Genomic DNA, 16,882 nt, shown 5'->3' on the forward strand with positions numbered 1-16,882 from the left:
TTACACCCTTCCTGGATAACCTGGTGGTAAGAGACACAGGACCAGCTTCGCCTCTGGCGGTTCAGGTTCTTCAATTCTTGAGAGGTGCAAAGTTTAGAAGAAACTAGAGCATCGAAGCTAACTTAGAATTTACTTAACTAACAAACTTAAAACCTAATAAACAAAACTAAGAACAGAAGCTTAGGGAAACCAAGCTTAGCCTAGTCCCCTTGAAACTTAAAGTTTGAAAAGAAATGAGTACAGCCTACTAATAGTTAGTAGTTGTCGTAGATAGAATAGAATACTCTAGCGAGGTGGGTCACCTCTTTTATAGGGCACAAGTGCCTGAAGTCCTTCCTCCTATGCCCAAATTTCATTCCTCACCCACAAAAATGTGAGGGTACGCTTACTCCATAGGCTAGTATGTTTGTGCGCATCGATGACGTGTACATACGCACGTTATTTATGTTCCTTAGTCATTTCAGTTCTTTCCTTGTGGTGTACCTGTTAAGGTGTGGGTACAAACTTGGAAACCTCCCCCTACCATTTTTCCATTATCTATTTCCCCAACACACACTGTTCCTAACAACTTCTTGTCAACTGCTGCAAATGAACCATTTTGATTACCACAACAAAAAGTTTTTTTCTCTCCTGCTGGTAATAGCTCACCTTAACTGATCACTCTCGTTAGAGTGTGTATGGTAACACCCATTGTTTCATGTTCTCTGTGTGTATGTATATATATACACATCTTCCTACTGTATTTTCCACTGCATGCATCCGATGAAGTGGGCTGTAGCCCACGAAAGCTTATGCTCAAATAAATTTGTTAGTCTCTAAGGTGCCACAAGTACTCCTGTTCTTTATGTGGGGTGAGATTTTCAAAGCTTTCTGCAGGATTTTAACCACACAACTCCCTCTAAAATGAATGAATGTAGAGTGATAATCTTCCATGCTGCTCTGAAAATTCCAACCATGCTGAATAACCACCAACTTCCTTAAAACTGTAAAGAGTTGGGTAAAAATTGTAAATACATTTCCAAGTATTAGTCCAGACTTTAAAAGAATTTGCTTTGACTGTAGTCATTTTGTGACTTTTCTGGCAAACTAGTTTACTGATTTAAAAAAATGGTGACAGAGGTAAATAGCAGGGTCCCCCAAGGATCTGAACTGAGACCAGTGCAGTTCAACATACTCAAATGGTTTGGAAAAAGGGCTAAGCAGTGAGGTGGCAAAATTTGCAGACGATACAAAATTACGCAAAATAGTTAAGTCCAAAGCTGACTGGAAAGAGTTCCAAAGGGATCTCACAAAACTGGGTGACTGGGCAACAAAATGGCAGATGAAATTCAATGTTGATAAAACCAAAGTAATTCACATTGGAAAACATAATCCCAACTGTACATACAAAATGATGGAGTCTAAATTAGCTGTTACCACTCAAGAAAGATCTTGGAATCATTGTGGATACTTCTCTGAAAATATCTGTTCAGTGTGGAGCGGCAGTCAAGCTAACAGAATGTTAGGAACCATTAGTAAATGAATAGCATTTTCTGTTTTATCTACTATATAAATCCATGGTAAACCCACACTTGAATACTGTGTGCAGTTCTGGCCACCTCATATCAGAAAAGATATTAGAATGGGATAAAGTACAGAAAAGGACAACAAAAATGATTAGAGGTATGGAACAGCTTCCATACAAGGAGATTAAAAAAACTGGGATTGTTCCATTTCGAAAAGAGAAAACTAAGGATGGATATGATAGTTATAAAACCATGAATGGTCTAGAGAAAAAGTGTTATTTACTCCTTCACATAACACAAAAAACAGAGGTCACCCAAATGAAGTTAATAGACAACAAATTTAAAAGAAAAGGAAGTACTTCTTCACATAATGCACAATTAGCCTGTGGAACTCATTGCCAGGGCCAGCTCTAGCAATTTCGCCACCCCAAGCACGGCGGCACGCCGCGGGAGGCACTCTGCCGCTCGCTGGTCCCGCGGCTCCGGTGGACCTACCGCAGGCATGCCTCTCCGCAGGGACGCTTGCGGGAGGTCCACCGGAACCACCTGCCGCCCTCCCGGCAACCGGCAGAGCGCTCCCCGCGGCGTGCCGCCCCAAGCACGCGCTTGGCGCGCTGTGGCCTGGAGCTGGCCCTGCTCGTTGCCAGTGATGTTGTGGGGCCAAACGTATAAACTGGAGTTCAAAAAATAATTAAGTTCATGGAGGATAGGTCTCCCAATGGCTCTTAGCCAAGATGGTCAGGGACACAGGCCCAGGCTTTGGGTGTCCCTAAACCTCTGGCTGCCAGAAACAGAGACTGGATGACAGGGGATGGGGTCACTTGATAAGTTGCCCTGTTCTGTTCATTCCCTCTGAAGCATCTGGCACCAGCCACTGTCGGAAGACAGGATACTAGACTACATGGACCATTCGTATGATCCAGTATGGCCATTCTTATGTTCTTAGGAAAATAGGCTCTGTATTCTATTCCTAATTCCTGGGAGCATCAAATCCCCCCAAAATATACTTTGTTAGATTTAGTGCCCTAATTTATTTATTCCTCTATGATCAAGATATCTTCAAAATAGTTTTCTCAGCTTAGAGACAAGGATTTTTCCCTTTACCCCTTCCTGTCCCTGTCCTCTCCGAAAACCACAAAAACATGGATTTCAAATACAGGCATTAGCAAAAAGCTTTTGACAGACTAATCTTGCTAACATTCCTTTTACTAATATGTAAAAAAAAATAGCACCTTGCTATTAAATAGCAAATACTCCATAATCATGGTCCTATCTTTAAATCTGTTTAAGCAAAAGCTGACAAGTAGGCAGAAGTTTACTAATTGCACAATTACTCTAATGTAATACTGATCAGAAGATGCTATGAGCCTAAAAGTGTCTTATTACTGCATTTAGGTGATAATTTTAACTCAAATATTTGCTCAATTTTTCACCAAACCAGAACTTACCAAGAGTAAAATTACATTAGTAGTGAGCAATTACTGCAAAAATTGCAAAAGCAAGGCAAACTGTTGTGTTTAAGAACTTTAAAGGACTCAAGAGAAGACTGGAAGAAGTCTCTTCCATCTCTATGATTTTCAGCAAGCAATTTTATCTGATGTTGTCTCTCTCATGTTTCTTGTTACTTTAAAAAACAAACAAACTCATGTTTAATCAATCATCCTCCAGTGACTTAGCATTTTGTTTAAAAATACCCTGTTCCTTTAAAAATAAAATCTCTCCACTCACCCTTAAAATACAATAAATGAAGTTATAGAAGAGGCAAAATTGATGAAACCCATACAGTGAAACTCAAACTCATTCAAATGACAGAATCTAGCAAGCTGGTGATTGCAGAACTCTGAATTCCACGTACTGCATTTCACAGCAGAGATTATGCTCACAAAATAGACTTGGAATGAAGGAACAGGCTGACACATGTTTCTTAAATCCTCCTCGGGAGGTGTGAAGGGGGACTTTGAAGCACATAGATGCAAATATTAATTTCTTTTATTGAGGCAATTAAATAGTTTCTTTTCAAAAGTAATGCTGCCCTCCTGTGGCCAGATGGGCAAGAATATTTTTCAAGTAAATCAGATTTGACATTAACATCTTGGTACACACCATTTAGGAGGGCAAGTCACTAACCACTGCTTATTTAACACTGACAGTCCACATATAGGCATGGCAGCAGAGCAAATAGCAAGAAGTAATATGCATAGATAGTGAAAAATGTGATTGTGTTATTTCCCTAGTCCTAGATGCTCCCCAACAAGTCTGACTGGTACTTGGAATAGCATTTGCACTTTGTAACCTGAGGATAAACAACTACAAGTAGTATATAAGTACACCTTTAGGTAGCTAGCTCAAATCCAGGCCAGTCTCTAGTAGCTGAAAGTCCTCATCCAGTTGCTAGTATTACCTGCCAGGTCTCTGCAGGCAAGTAAGTAAGAACATGCTATTGTTACTTCCTCCTACTTCAGTTCCTGATTCAAATACAGTAGTGATTAGACATATATGCATGTCTTTTGCATGTTGCATGACCATTAATAACAGTTAGCCCCTCATGAAGTAAATAGTTCCTTGGCTGCAGGAACACAGCTCTTAAAAGGGGAATTTAGTTCCATACACAATTTTATCTGCTTGGAAGGGATGTTACTACAGGGCTAATCAATGCAGTAAGCAGATTCAGCATGAAGAGTGGGTTACCTGTGCCTTGTAACATAGCCTGGCTGTACAATCATGCAGTGAGAACTATCACTAATAGAAATGTGCATCTAAGATTATTAATCTTTTAAAACCAGATATGGATGAATTCATTCCCAAGTCTTTCATTGGAAAGATGGGTAACTCCAGATAGCAGCTCAGTTAGTAAGCTGTACTAAAAAGCAAGAGTTCTACGGTACCAAACGGTCTTGTTATGACAAAAAGTTATATGTGGAAAAGCTCTCCCATTGACCAGGTCTTGAGCGACTACACATTAGTGTTGGCATGTTTTCAGTGAATCAGTGACAACAGCAAACTACTCCTGCTAGATAACTGAAATTAGGTTCTTTGCTTCCTGATGTCATATTGGTGGGGACTATGATCAGCTGCATTCAGGGACATTGCAAGTTTAGTAACCCTTTCACCTGAAGAAGAATATGTGAGTGGACAGGTGTGAGAGGGGCATAGATTAAGCAGAAGCAGAACCAGTATGAATCAGGATCAGATGGAGTACAATTATTAAACAAACCCACAGAAGTGTTAACAACAGAGTGCCCTAATGGGAGCTGTGTTCCTCCCCTAAGACAGAGGTTTTCAGTAGTGAATAGGATAAGTCCTACTAGGACTTTCTCCCCTGCTTTGCACCTTGGAGTGTACACATGTGAAAGCTGGGTGCAAAATACTACCATGTCAGAATTCACCACTTACTTATACCTATGGGAGCATTTTACAAGCACTAAACCCAAGTCAAAAGGAAAAAGAACTGCTTCTTTCCCCAGCCTTCCTTAATTCAGACCATCTTCCCTCAAGACCGCATAAAACTCATGGTCCTTTGGACAAAGGCTGGATAGGATTTCCTTCAAAGCCTTTCACAAGAATGCTTACAGCCCCATAGGTAGCTGCTATGTTCCCAGGTCCTGGTAGCTCAGGTTGCATAATGCTTACAATAAAGATTGTCCAAATTGGCATTTTAAAAAATATTAACACTATGGAGAACTGCCAGCTAGCATAGATCCTAGAGTGCAGTCAACAGTACAGTGCGTACACTACTTTCAAATCACACACGCTCTATGTCCCTTTCAATATTTTAATTTATTACTTTAAAATTTAACAAATAATTTACATGTTCTCTTTTTCACAGGTCTGGTATGTACAAGGGAAGAAGATCAAACAATTCAGATTCAAAGGGGTTTTCAAAACTTACAAGTGACAGTATCAAAGTTTGAGTGGGAAAGAATAGCAGTTTATGCATCACAAGAGCATCTGCTTTCGCTGCAGAAAAATTATACATTTCGTTAAGGCAAAAAGTCTACTCTAATCCCCATGCCCTGACCTTCTCCTCTCCCCACCACCAACTGTAAAATGGAAGGAGACACTTTTCCCCCTTGGTAAGTAAGACAGTAAGTGACCATATCCATCCTCAAATCATAAACTTAAATAAATATTGTGCTTATATGGATTAACTGTACACATTCTTTTGGAGGAATACAAAGATATAAGCCAGATGCAATGAGTATATGATTTACAATCAGATCAGCATGTTGAGAGTAGATTTAGAACCACTCATTATGTTACCCCAGGACTTCATAAAATGCTGCAGTTTTGAAGGAACATAGTCAACTGGAATTAGTCAGTTTTTAAAGATAAATTAGAAGTCGGTGCAGGTATTCCACCTGTCCAGGCTTTGTGATTTTGCAGTTTCATTTTCCTATTTTTAAATCCTTTACCTCCACCCAAAAGCTGTGGGAACAAATCAACTTGAACAGCAGTAAGCTAACTGTAAACAAAATGCTGTCAAATTTTATTGAGCTATAGTCATCTTTGTACCTGCTGTTAATAACAGAAAAGGCTTCAGACAGAAGTGTGATTTTTTTCAGTTGCTGTTATCCCTTTAAGTCACAAAGGGAAGATTTGTTGTACACACACAAAATTTCAATCATACTATGTTGTGAATAATAAATAAAGAGTGCAAATCTTCTCTCTTCATCTAACAGATGAATGAACATCTGTAGACTGGTTCTTTACCTGTCCACATATTAGTATGGAAACATTTTATCAATAGGTACTTCAGGTTACCCATAAACTATTTTAGGTGTATTTTAACTACAGCAAACACGAGCAATGTGTGCGCCTTGGTTAAATCACTCCAGAACACATGCATTTCGGACATCACAATCAAACTCTTAAGATGGAGAGTCCTCAGGTTATAGTAATATTTTACTCTATAGTCAGTCAACTTCCTGTTCACAAGCATCATAGAAAATTAGACAATTTTAGCTTCTAGCTTTTATGAACTGAAATAAAATTAACAGAAAGGAGCAACTGTGAAGCCATACAACTTGATGCCCATATTCAGGGCTGCTTGCCTTCTTAGCATTTTTTTGGTAAGATAAGGCTTTGTTTACAAAAAGGGTCAGACGTTCAAAAATGCAAACATTTCCCTTTCTCCTTCAGCTAACAGACCAAGACATATATGCAGACAAGCTTCTTCAAAACAGATAATAATGCTGTATAGAGATTTATTTTGAAAGGGGTTTATTGCATACTTGAAATAAATTCCCCTGTTGATACCAGTGTAAGTGCAGTTGGGTGGATTTATTGTGACAATGAACTGTAACAACTAGAAGCAGTGATGGTTTAAAAAAAAAAAAGTAGCATTATTCAACTGGAAGCATGAAACTTCAGAATATATACAGTTCCTCACCTGCATCCTGTTGTCACTGCAAAAGACTTTAGGGCGTTCTGCTTTCTAAACACATGTATCTGCATTTGTAGACTACTGCTTTGAAAGGGGGCAGTTTCTACGCTCAAAGGCATTACTGCTACAAGCCAAAAGTTACACCTTTACTGTATAACCAGAACATTTTTCCCTACTCCTTTTCACATTAAAAACTCTGTAGATTAAAACCCCTATAATGGCTACTTTTAAATGATAAAAATAAGCCTCCTGCACCATTCACAACCTAAGAGCAATATATTAATTCTCATAGAACAAGCCACCTTGAAGCTCAGAAGTAAACAAAATAAAGCAAGAATGGAGAGTTTTAAATCATGCTTCTCACAACATTTGTAGTTTAAATTAAAAAAACCTCTTCTTTCCTGACAACTCTCCCCTCTCAAAGAGATATTGATAAATTCTAATGTTAGTTATTTTAAAGAAATTCACATACCTGACAGTTTAAATCATAAGAGACACTGGGGAAAAAGAAAAATCAAATCTTTCAGAAAAGATTGACTTTCTGGAAAGTGTGCACATCTAGGTTTTGATTATGTAATTCTTACTCTTATAAACAATTCCACTGACCTCGATGAGAGTACTCATTTGAGGAGCGAATGAAGAACTGGGCCCAAAGAGTCTAATTTTAATGGTCTAACCGATTTTCTATCTTTTTCACTTGCCTAAGCTATTCGTTTTTGACATCTTATAAAGTGCACTTGATTTAACGGGACTGAAAAGGTGAACTGCACAGCTTTAAAAACAAATATACAAAGCCATTTCACATTCCAGATCAGTAAGAATGAGTATGAACTTAAAAATGCACTATTGCATTTTACAATTAAGTATCTGAATACTTGCACCTCCCTCAGCAGCAAATGAACATAGCATAAGAAAGGCAGTAAATGAAGCTGTCTGTTCCACAAACTCACTGATGTCAACTATTGCAGACAGGAAGAAGCAGGAGCCTAAATTCAGGTCTTCGCAGGGAGTAACTAAATCAGTTATCTCCCCCTTCGCATCCGCCAAACATTAATTAATTTCTTACAATCTACAGTCAGTGATCTGGGATCCTAAATGTGTGTCTATGAGAGTGTTTAGAAAAGATATGCACTTCACATTTAAAAATAAAACTAAGTATATTTACATCTCAATAGGATCTGACTATTCAATTTCAGGACTATTTTGCACCTGCTACTATATGAGAATGCATGAAATTATGTTCATCTTTAGAATGAACTATATATTTGAACAGTAACTTTCTCCCCCCTACCCTCAACCCCAAGTTTTGATGTTCTGCAGCTCTCCTTCTATGGTGCTTCCTATACAATACAAATAACCTCTGTGTGATTCTCAAAGAGTACCTATGGAGGAGGTTATCTTTGTGTTAGAGATGGACTGGCACATTTGTGTACCTGTATCAGCTTCTGCAGAACAGGCATGTACACATATTTGAAGGAAGATTCCATCCCCGTTTATAAATATTCAGTCTAAATCTACAGAAATTTCGTATTTTCCCCTACCAAAAGCAGGAGCTATATGCACAAATGCTAACATTTACATGGAAGTGCCACCCCTCTAAACACCAAATATAAGTCACTAAGCAATTAAGCACCAGATACCCATACTAGTTCAGAACGGCCAATATCTTCACTTATGGACCATTTAATTCATTCCTCCGTCCTAAATATTATAACAGGTTTATTATAACAGGCTTGAGTCCTTGTTTTGTATGCTAATGGGCAAACGTCTCAAGTACCAAAAGTTCAGTTCACTCAGTAGGAATTCATTGCAGCGATGGTACACTGCCCAATTCTCTGTTCAAAAGTTGCAGAGTGATAGCTGGGCAATCAGTGCCATCACCTTCAAAGTATAGAGTCTGAAGCCTTCTTCTGGACTTTGGTAACCCAAGATCAGAATGTCAAAGAGGAATTTGTAAGTGTCCAGTGCAAACACCATCTCCTCATGAAATTGTATGGATCAGTTAGTGTCACACTAGTATTTGAGACATTTAGCTTGTGAATTGTTCCCAACACACATGAAATGACTGAAGTGCGTAAGTGCACAAGAGCAGTTTGCATCAGTATGAACAGAAACGGCTCCTTTCAGACATGCTCTGATGAAGAAAAGCATGGAGCAAACATGCTTATTTTTGCTGAGACCTGAAATTTGATCTGAAAAGGAAAAATTATTGCCCCTGTGATGCACTTTGTATAGATTTCACCTCTTTGCACGTCTAGAAGACAGGATTTAGATACCTTTCTTCCCTACCCAGTATGAATCAGAAAATGTGTTCTATTATTCATAGGGCAATATTCAGTTTAAAGAGAACTCGAAGCATGAACTGGAATTCTGCTAAGTCAGATAGTTATTACCTAGTCTTCAGTTATCAATTTTCTTGAAGTTCCAGGATAGGATTTTATCCTCTCTATTTTCAAAAGAAACTTCCTTCCCTAGTCTGCATTCCTCAGATGAGACAGTCTCTCTCAGACTGGGCATTTTTTTATTTATACTAAACAGCAGGATTAAATAAAATTCGGTAGCTGGATTTCTGCATCTTTCGAGCAACTGGCTCCTTGTATATCTCATTCTTAGAAATGATAAATGCTTCAGCTCTCTGGCTTTATTCCATAGCCTGCTTTTTTTTACGGTACGCAATATCTATGAATTGGAGATAAAGTCCACAAATTAATAGCAGCACCTATGAAAACTTCCAGTTCTGTGTTGTGCCGTCTCTGTTGATCCCTCATCACTGAGGTGTAAAGGTGAGAATCATCCAGCTGATGATAAAGTAGAAGAGGAAGATGGGGTAAACAACAAGAGCTTTGCGATTTGGAGGCTGGCTGTCTACCAGAAAGGCTGTGGATGCTGGTGACAAAGAGAGAACACACACTTGAAATGTGCACAAAGCTAAAAGATTTTCAAATTGAATCAGAAACTAGTAAATGCTTCTAAATTAGGATCTCCTGTAAATTTAAAGGTGAAGGGGAAAGCTATAATAAAGTAAGATTCCCACATTTTGTGCTAAAGACATTTCTCCCCCTCACTACTTATATGTCTTCCTTTATCAGCTGAAAAGGAAACATTTAGAAGATGTTACATGCCAAGCGACATTTTCAAAATAAGACTAGCAGAAATAGCGCAAAAATGTTTACATTACATAAGTGTTTTCCAGTGGTATTTAACATAGGCCAGGAAATAAAGCCCCCAATACTCCTATGTTGGTGTAATATACTGTTTTTCTCTTCTTCAAAAGCAACATATAGCAACCCTTCCTCCAGGCAAGAAAGCTAACTGCAGAGCAAATGTGAGTCTGTCAACATGCCTATGACCAGGAGCATCAGCTGAGGCATGGGGAAGGGCAGACTCTTTCACCTCCAGGGCTGAGAGTGCTGCTTCCTCAAAACCTCGCCAACTTGGAGAACCCTAACCATGATCTCTTCTTGACCCATGCTATCAGCGGACTGCCTGGCAGACCCACCTTTCTTAACAGCAAAATCACTAAACTCTTCATTCTTTTGCATCCATGATACAGTTTTGTTGCTAAAACTTCCTTACCTAGGGTTGACCAGCCAAACATAGCCATCACTACAGCAAGTCGCGCAATGAAGCTGACAGTCCCTGAGCTTGCTAGTAGTACCAGCCTGCACACGAGCATAGCCACTGTCAGAGGCAGGACACAGTAACCCAGGACACAAAGACTCTGAAAAAAAGATCTAAAAGGGGGCAAAGGGAGATGGAGGAAGACAGACAAGGAAGTTGTGTGTGAGTAACAAAAATATTATTCCACACACTAGAGCATTTTCATTACTATTGTTCAAATGTATACTCACATGGTTCCTCCAAGCAGTTTTGAGTTTAGTGTAATGACAACTGCTCCAAACCAGATGATAACAAAGACCTCAGCAAACTGGGGACCTCCATCTTCTTTACTGTCTGCTGACCCTCCCTGAAGCATCCTAAGGCAGAGAATAGAGCAAAATATTAGATCAACACAGGGCAGTAATATATTTCATTTTTTATTTCTAACATCTGTATTAAGTCTAAGAGATGATAATTCTCAGGTAGGTTGGAGTCAAATTTCTCTTTATTATTTGAGTAGATAGCATGATCAGTTCTGTACAAAAGTGAAGACAATTCCTACCCCATGGAGTTTATAGTGCAAGTTAGACAGAAAAAAGGTACTTCAATAATACAATGGATGGAGGCCATACAACAGTGGATGGTCAAAGAAAGGTCGTATCTTAAAGTGGCATGGAGGGTTTGTTTATTTTTAAACAGATTTGGATGCACTGATTACTTTGAGAGATTATCAACACATACATTAAGAAAGGTTTTGAATGAGACAGGTCTGATGCACAAAGCTAAGGAAAGTCAGAAGGGCAGTATAGAAGAAGGTATGAAAGAGGTAGTAATGACTTTGCCCCATAGATCAACAAGCACTTTCCAAAGACAAGCTTTATTCCCATTTTACAAGTGATTTACCCAAGGAGAAACAATGAGTCAGTAGAGTTACAAGCAACAGAACTCAAGTCTCCTGATCTGGAGTCCTTAGTTCTATCCACTGAACCACAATATGAGGGACTAAAAGCAAGGCTTGGATAGATGAAACAAGTGTGACCCAATTGAAAGGTACGCCATTTTAAAAACATCATTTCTCTGGAAGATTTCATCTACAACTGTTACATGTAATAGCCAAGATTACTACAACTGAAAGATGAGAAAGTTAGTTAATTTGCTTCACGGTTTCTTTACTTTGTGCAGTTGACAGTACTTTATGTCTAATCAACTTCTCCATTTTGTTGATGTAGATCATTCACATAAACACTTAAAAAAAACAAGAAAGTGCAACTTTAAAAACAAACAAATTGTCCAGGGAGACTCAGGAGCAGGTGTACCAAGTGTAATGGGAATGAGGCTTACAAAGGTCTTATTACACTGTTCTGGCAGAGTAAGGATGCCTTAGTGTAAATGAGAATCTAAAGTACATAAATGGCACCTGTTACTTTAGTATCCAAGCACCTTACAATCTTTAATGTATTTATCCTCACAACATGCCTGCAAAGTAGTGAAATACTATTAACTATCTTAAGGTGGGGAAATAAAATACAGAAACAAAGTGATATGCCCAAGGTCACACAAGCAAAGCAAGGAATTGAACCTGGATCTAAAGATAAAAAGGAGAGGTTAGAGATGGAAGACAGGTAACCACCACTATTTTGGCTGTCACCAGGCATTGAACCAGGGACTTCTGAAAAATCTGTAGGGCCTCATTCTGGACAGTGCCTTTTACTATGTTTGTACAGCGCCTATCACAAGGGGGTCCTAATCTGGTTGAGGCTTCTAGGTGCCACTGCAATATAAATAGTCATGTCAAAACTACTTTCAATATTACTAAATGTCAAATTGATGATGCTCTTTCAACATAGTGATAAACTGGTGGGGAATATACTGAAGATAGTATCTGGTACACACCTTTTAGTGCCATATGCCTTCAGATCATTTAAAATAACTTACTTTTGGGGGTATTAATTAATTCCTACCTCATTGGAATGAGGAAAGTAGTAATTAGTGTTCTCAATACTTTGCAAATATGAAGTGCTAAGTGATGTATTCTTAGCCCTGGTCTACACACGGGGTGCGGGGAGTGGGGTGCAGAAATCAATCTAAGTTATGCAACTTCAGCTACATGAATAACGTAGCTGAAGTCAACGTCTTAGATCAACTTACCGTGGTGTCTTCACCACGGTGAGTTAACTGCTGCCGCACCCCCATTGACTCTGCCTGCGCCTCTCATGGCGGTGGAGTACAGGAGTCAACAGGAGAGCGCTCAGGAGTCGATGTAGCACGTCTAGACTAGACCAATCGACCCCCACTGGATCGATCGCTGCCCGCTGATCCAGCGGATAGTGTAGACATACCCTAAGAGTATTGCTATATTAAACGTATTCTGCAGTAGAACCCAGAGGGCCTAATCCAGATTGGGGCCACATTGTGTTGTATGCCTAACACATACATGGTCCATGCCCTGAAAAAAATACAGCCAAGATGACAAGTTAAATTGATGGAGGAAGACAGTCAACTATATACAATTTTTATGTACATGCACATTTATTTTACCATAGATAAAAAGTCAATTATCCCCATGGTGGGTTTGTTTGTTTTTTCTAACACACAACACTGGTTGAGTGAAAAGGGGAACAATCAATAGCTATAGCTTCCAGACCATTAGCACAACTCATGGATGACTTAGTATTGCAGCTGTGTATGTAAAAGGAAAAGTGATATAGTAACTAGTTTTTTTTAGAATAGTATCTTAACAGTTATGCCTTATTGACCATCAACTCATTGCTGCAAAAGTTAAGGATGGTGTTATTTTAACTAGTAGAATTAAAGCCTTGCTCTGGTTTGTCTTTTCATATCCCCATACAGATTCAAAACAGACTGCCTGTGGGATCTATAACTCAACCATCTTGTGCAAAGTGCAAATAGAAACTTATTAAAATTGCCCTATGGAATATTGCCTCCTGATCCAACCATGCTAACAGCATTTTAACAGTCAAAAGAAGCGATTAACGCTTTCGTGCTTTACAATTATGCAGCAAAATAACAATTTAGCAGCCTTTCAGTAGCGTAAGTTTGCTTTGGAAGCTGCCCTCAATTTTATTTTGAAATGACAAATGGGTAACGAAAAACAATAAGCCCAGAGTTTTCATATCATGAATGTCTCACTATGGATGAGCAACAAAGCTTGCATTTTTCTTTCTGGATAATGCATATGAAATGCAGAACATTTAGCCCAAAGAATACTTACTGTACACAGTAAAATCAAGAATTTCCAGGACCTCTGTAGTTTTCGATAGAATCTATCCCCAAGATAGCAGAGCTAGATAGGAATAATTTATTACCTACATTTACTCTAAAATCCCAAATAAAAAGAGATGCCCTTAATAAGTTTAGGGTTTTAGAGAATCAATTGCTCATATAAGTTTCATCATTAATATCTGTAGCACACCAGCCTAAGCACTAGAGTAACCTGACCATGACATGTCAGAAATTCCCTCCTCCATTCGCACATAGAAAGATAACAGATACTTACAGTGCAAGTGAAACACACAGCACCAAAGGACCCCAAAGATCCCCTGTAGAGAAAGAAACAGAATGACATCAGATACTGATGTTCGGAACAGTATCTCTCTATCAAAAAAGAGTATTAAAACAGCCCAGTGTATCCCTTTTCCAGTTTCCAATCCCATAATTGTCATAGCTAACATCTGGTATCATATACTGTATATAAAGACGTTCTTAATTTGAATGCGTCTGGACTCATTCTGATAAACAGTTCACTTTAAAGAGATGTCAGTATTGTTCTGCCTCTTCACACAACTACCTCATTTGCTTTTGTTATTCTGTATCTTGCAGAGAAACAATATATGGCTATTCTATTTTCCAGATATTTCATTAAAGCAAAGACTTTCTCCAACTCATGCACTGGCTTTTAGGAATATTTGTCTTGTAATGTTGGTCTTCCCACAGTTTAGAAAATCTGATACGTACAGTCTCTGAGGAGCGCGCTGCTCTTTTTGGGATACATGACATGCACAAATTTCTTTCCAACTGCCTTTAGGTCTCGCATCTGAAACACACAAGTGACATCTCTAGTATACCATTTCACAGGTATTAAAGTGTTAACAAAATGAAGGAGGAAATACTTTTGCAAGCTACAAATCATAACATCTCTCTGATATTAAATCAAGAGATACTTGGGTCAGATGCTTTCTATAGCATGCCCTATAATAGTATAAAAATTAGATTCACAGCATAATGAGTTCCAGTGCACAAAATCAGCTAGATCCCCCTTTTCATAACATCCAGCTAATAACGTTATTTGTTTGCTGCTCCAAGAAGAGGAGATTGCGTTGTCTGGCTAATTCCCCACCCCTGCTTGATGCCCTGGCAACTACAGACATTTTCAGTGGGGCAGAGAGAACAAATTTGAGGATTTTTATGGTTGTAATTCAGATTCCTTGCCCAAAGGAATTTTTGTTTTATAAAATTTTGAATTTTAAAATTTACGACCAATTACAAAGCAAGAAAACCAACATTTCTTGTATTTGGCCCAAGAGATCAGAAAAACTTCATGTGTTATCAGAGATACAGTAAACAGTTGTTTTCAGCCTTTTTTCATTTGCACACCCCAAAAAATTTCAAATGGAAGTGCAGATCCCTTTGGAAATTTTAGACATAGGCTGAGGACCCACAAGGGTCCACAGACCACAGGTTGAAAACCACTGCAGTAAGTAAGGGATATAAACTCACAATAGTATCCTTAACAGGTTCATCCAATGTGGAGTAGTCTTCATCAGGGGAGTGAGATCCAACAGGAACTGTGATCTCCCCTTCCACTGGAATATCTTCTGATATTGACACATCTGAGAGACCTGCAAACTAATCATTTTTTTAAAGTTTTTTTTTTAAATACAGAAAATAGCTGGCATTTGCCTAGGACTTTTTCCTGCAGAGTATAAAGAAAGTAATGAGCAATCTAACTTATTTAAATATCTCTTTGTAAAGTAATTTGTATTCTAGTAGCAGCCTCTCTATTTCAAACAATTCACAGCTAAGAGGCAAGCCACAATGTGTGAGCAGGGGAAACCATAAATACAATCAAAGGTTATTTTCTTCTCCTTGTCAATAAACCCCAGGTACTCCCTCCCTGCTACCTTATGACTTGTGTTTGTCCTTATTTACATTGTAAGCTCTCTAGGTCAGGCTACAAGACTTGTCTATGTCCTGTAAAGAGCTATGTACATTAATGATGCAACATAATTTTAGAATAATGACAGCAATACATTTAAGCACAGCATGAAAACAAGGACCACTGTAAAGTGAATATACACCTATTCATATCCCCAGTATAAACTACACAGATGAAGGACCAAATGAAGTGTATGTGGTGAATAATACATTTATTTCTCCACCACCAACAGCTGTAACAGGATTTTTGTTGTTGAGTGATGCAAGCAAATAGAGTAGCCTGGTCTGTGCTGAAGGGAACCCTGTTCAGGAGGGCCTACAAAGGGAAAGTTTCAAGAATACTACTATTGTTGTGCTTAACTCTAACATCTACGGGGGGGGGGGGGGGATTATTAAGCCTTCCACCTCATCCCCGTGAGTCAGTGCAACTGTCTCCAAGTTACAGGTGAAGAAACCGAAGCACAGAAAAGCGAAGTGGCTTTCCCAAGGTCTCACAGAAAGTCAGTGGCATCGATGGGAAACAAACCTGCCCCATTCGAACCGCCGGACTCCTCTTTTCCCCAAGCCCAGGAATCCATGAGCCAGCCACAAGCTCTAGACCCTTTCCTCAGCTCAGCCGCTGGGCTGAACCCTACACCCCAGCCAGGAACAGAACCCAAGAGTCCGGGCGCGCCCCCTTTCCAGCTCTGGCCCCTCCACCCAGGCGCGACGGTGCTGGGTCTCCCCCATACATCCTGGGGCCGGGGCCGGGCCACCGCCCCCTGTCTCACCAGCGGTTTCGCGGCTCCCCCAGCCCGGCTCTCTTCTGCCTCCGCCATCTTGGCCCCGCTACCCCGCTTGCAGCTGATGCGACGTGGAGACGGATTCACCACCTCATCGGCCCGCGCAGCGCGCGTAGAGATTGCGTCATTCGCCCGAGTATCCATGGCAACGCCGGCCCCAGCCCCCGGAGGGGCCTCAGGCGTAACAGCCGAGATTTAAAGGGACAGACGCCGCCGACTCAAGGCGGGGAAGGGGACACAGCGCAGGGCCTTGCCTCTTAAAGGGCCACACGCACCCTCACAAAGGAGAGTTCTCAGTCTCTGGCATTAACCCCCTTCTCCCCACACACACATTCAGAGGCACGATCCCCGCATGGAGGGTCTGCAGGGAAGCTGTCTATAGGCACGTGCAATGCAAGGTACCCTTGGGTCCCACACGCTAATCCGGGATACTCAGG

At 39.8% G+C, this 16,882-nt stretch overlaps 1 protein-coding gene across 1 annotated transcript; it reads right to left on the bottom strand.

Annotated features, from left to right (window-relative positions):
* Positions 1-5,263: 5,263 nt before the first annotated feature.
* YIPF6 (Yip1 domain family member 6) lies at positions 5,264-16,604 on the bottom strand. The gene is made up of 7 exons (XM_030575044.1): positions 16,434-16,604; positions 15,226-15,354; positions 14,464-14,542; positions 14,006-14,048; positions 10,740-10,865; positions 10,465-10,622; positions 5,264-9,774 (listed from the first exon to the last, which is right to left on the bottom strand). Exons 1-7 carry the CDS (start codon positions 16,587-16,589, stop codon positions 9,656-9,658), a joined length of 810 nt encoding a protein of 269 aa, XP_030430904.1. The 5' UTR covers positions 16,590-16,604; the 3' UTR covers positions 5,264-9,655.
* Between the last annotated feature and the right edge of the window lie 278 nt (positions 16,605-16,882).

The sequence above is a fragment of the Gopherus evgoodei genome, chromosome 9 (assembly GCF_007399415.2).
Source record: "Gopherus evgoodei ecotype Sinaloan lineage chromosome 9, rGopEvg1_v1.p, whole genome shotgun sequence".
In the NCBI taxonomy this organism is placed as follows: domain Eukaryota; kingdom Metazoa; phylum Chordata; order Testudines; family Testudinidae; genus Gopherus; species Gopherus evgoodei.

Bases quoted from the DNA above. Each gene is read 5' to 3' on its own strand.
- YIPF6 (XM_030575044.1), bottom strand. From the start codon at position 16,589: ATGGATACTCGGGCGAATGACGCAATCTCTACGCGCGCTGCGCGGGCC. The intron at 15,355-16,433 runs GTGAGACAGGGG...AAAAATGATTAG, and splicing joins GGGGAGCCGCGAAACCGCTG to TTTGCAGGTCTCTCAGATGT. The intron at 14,049-14,463 runs GTACGTATCAGA...CTTTCTCTACAG, and splicing joins CAGCGCGCTCCTCAGAGACT to GGGATCTTTGGGGTCCTTTG.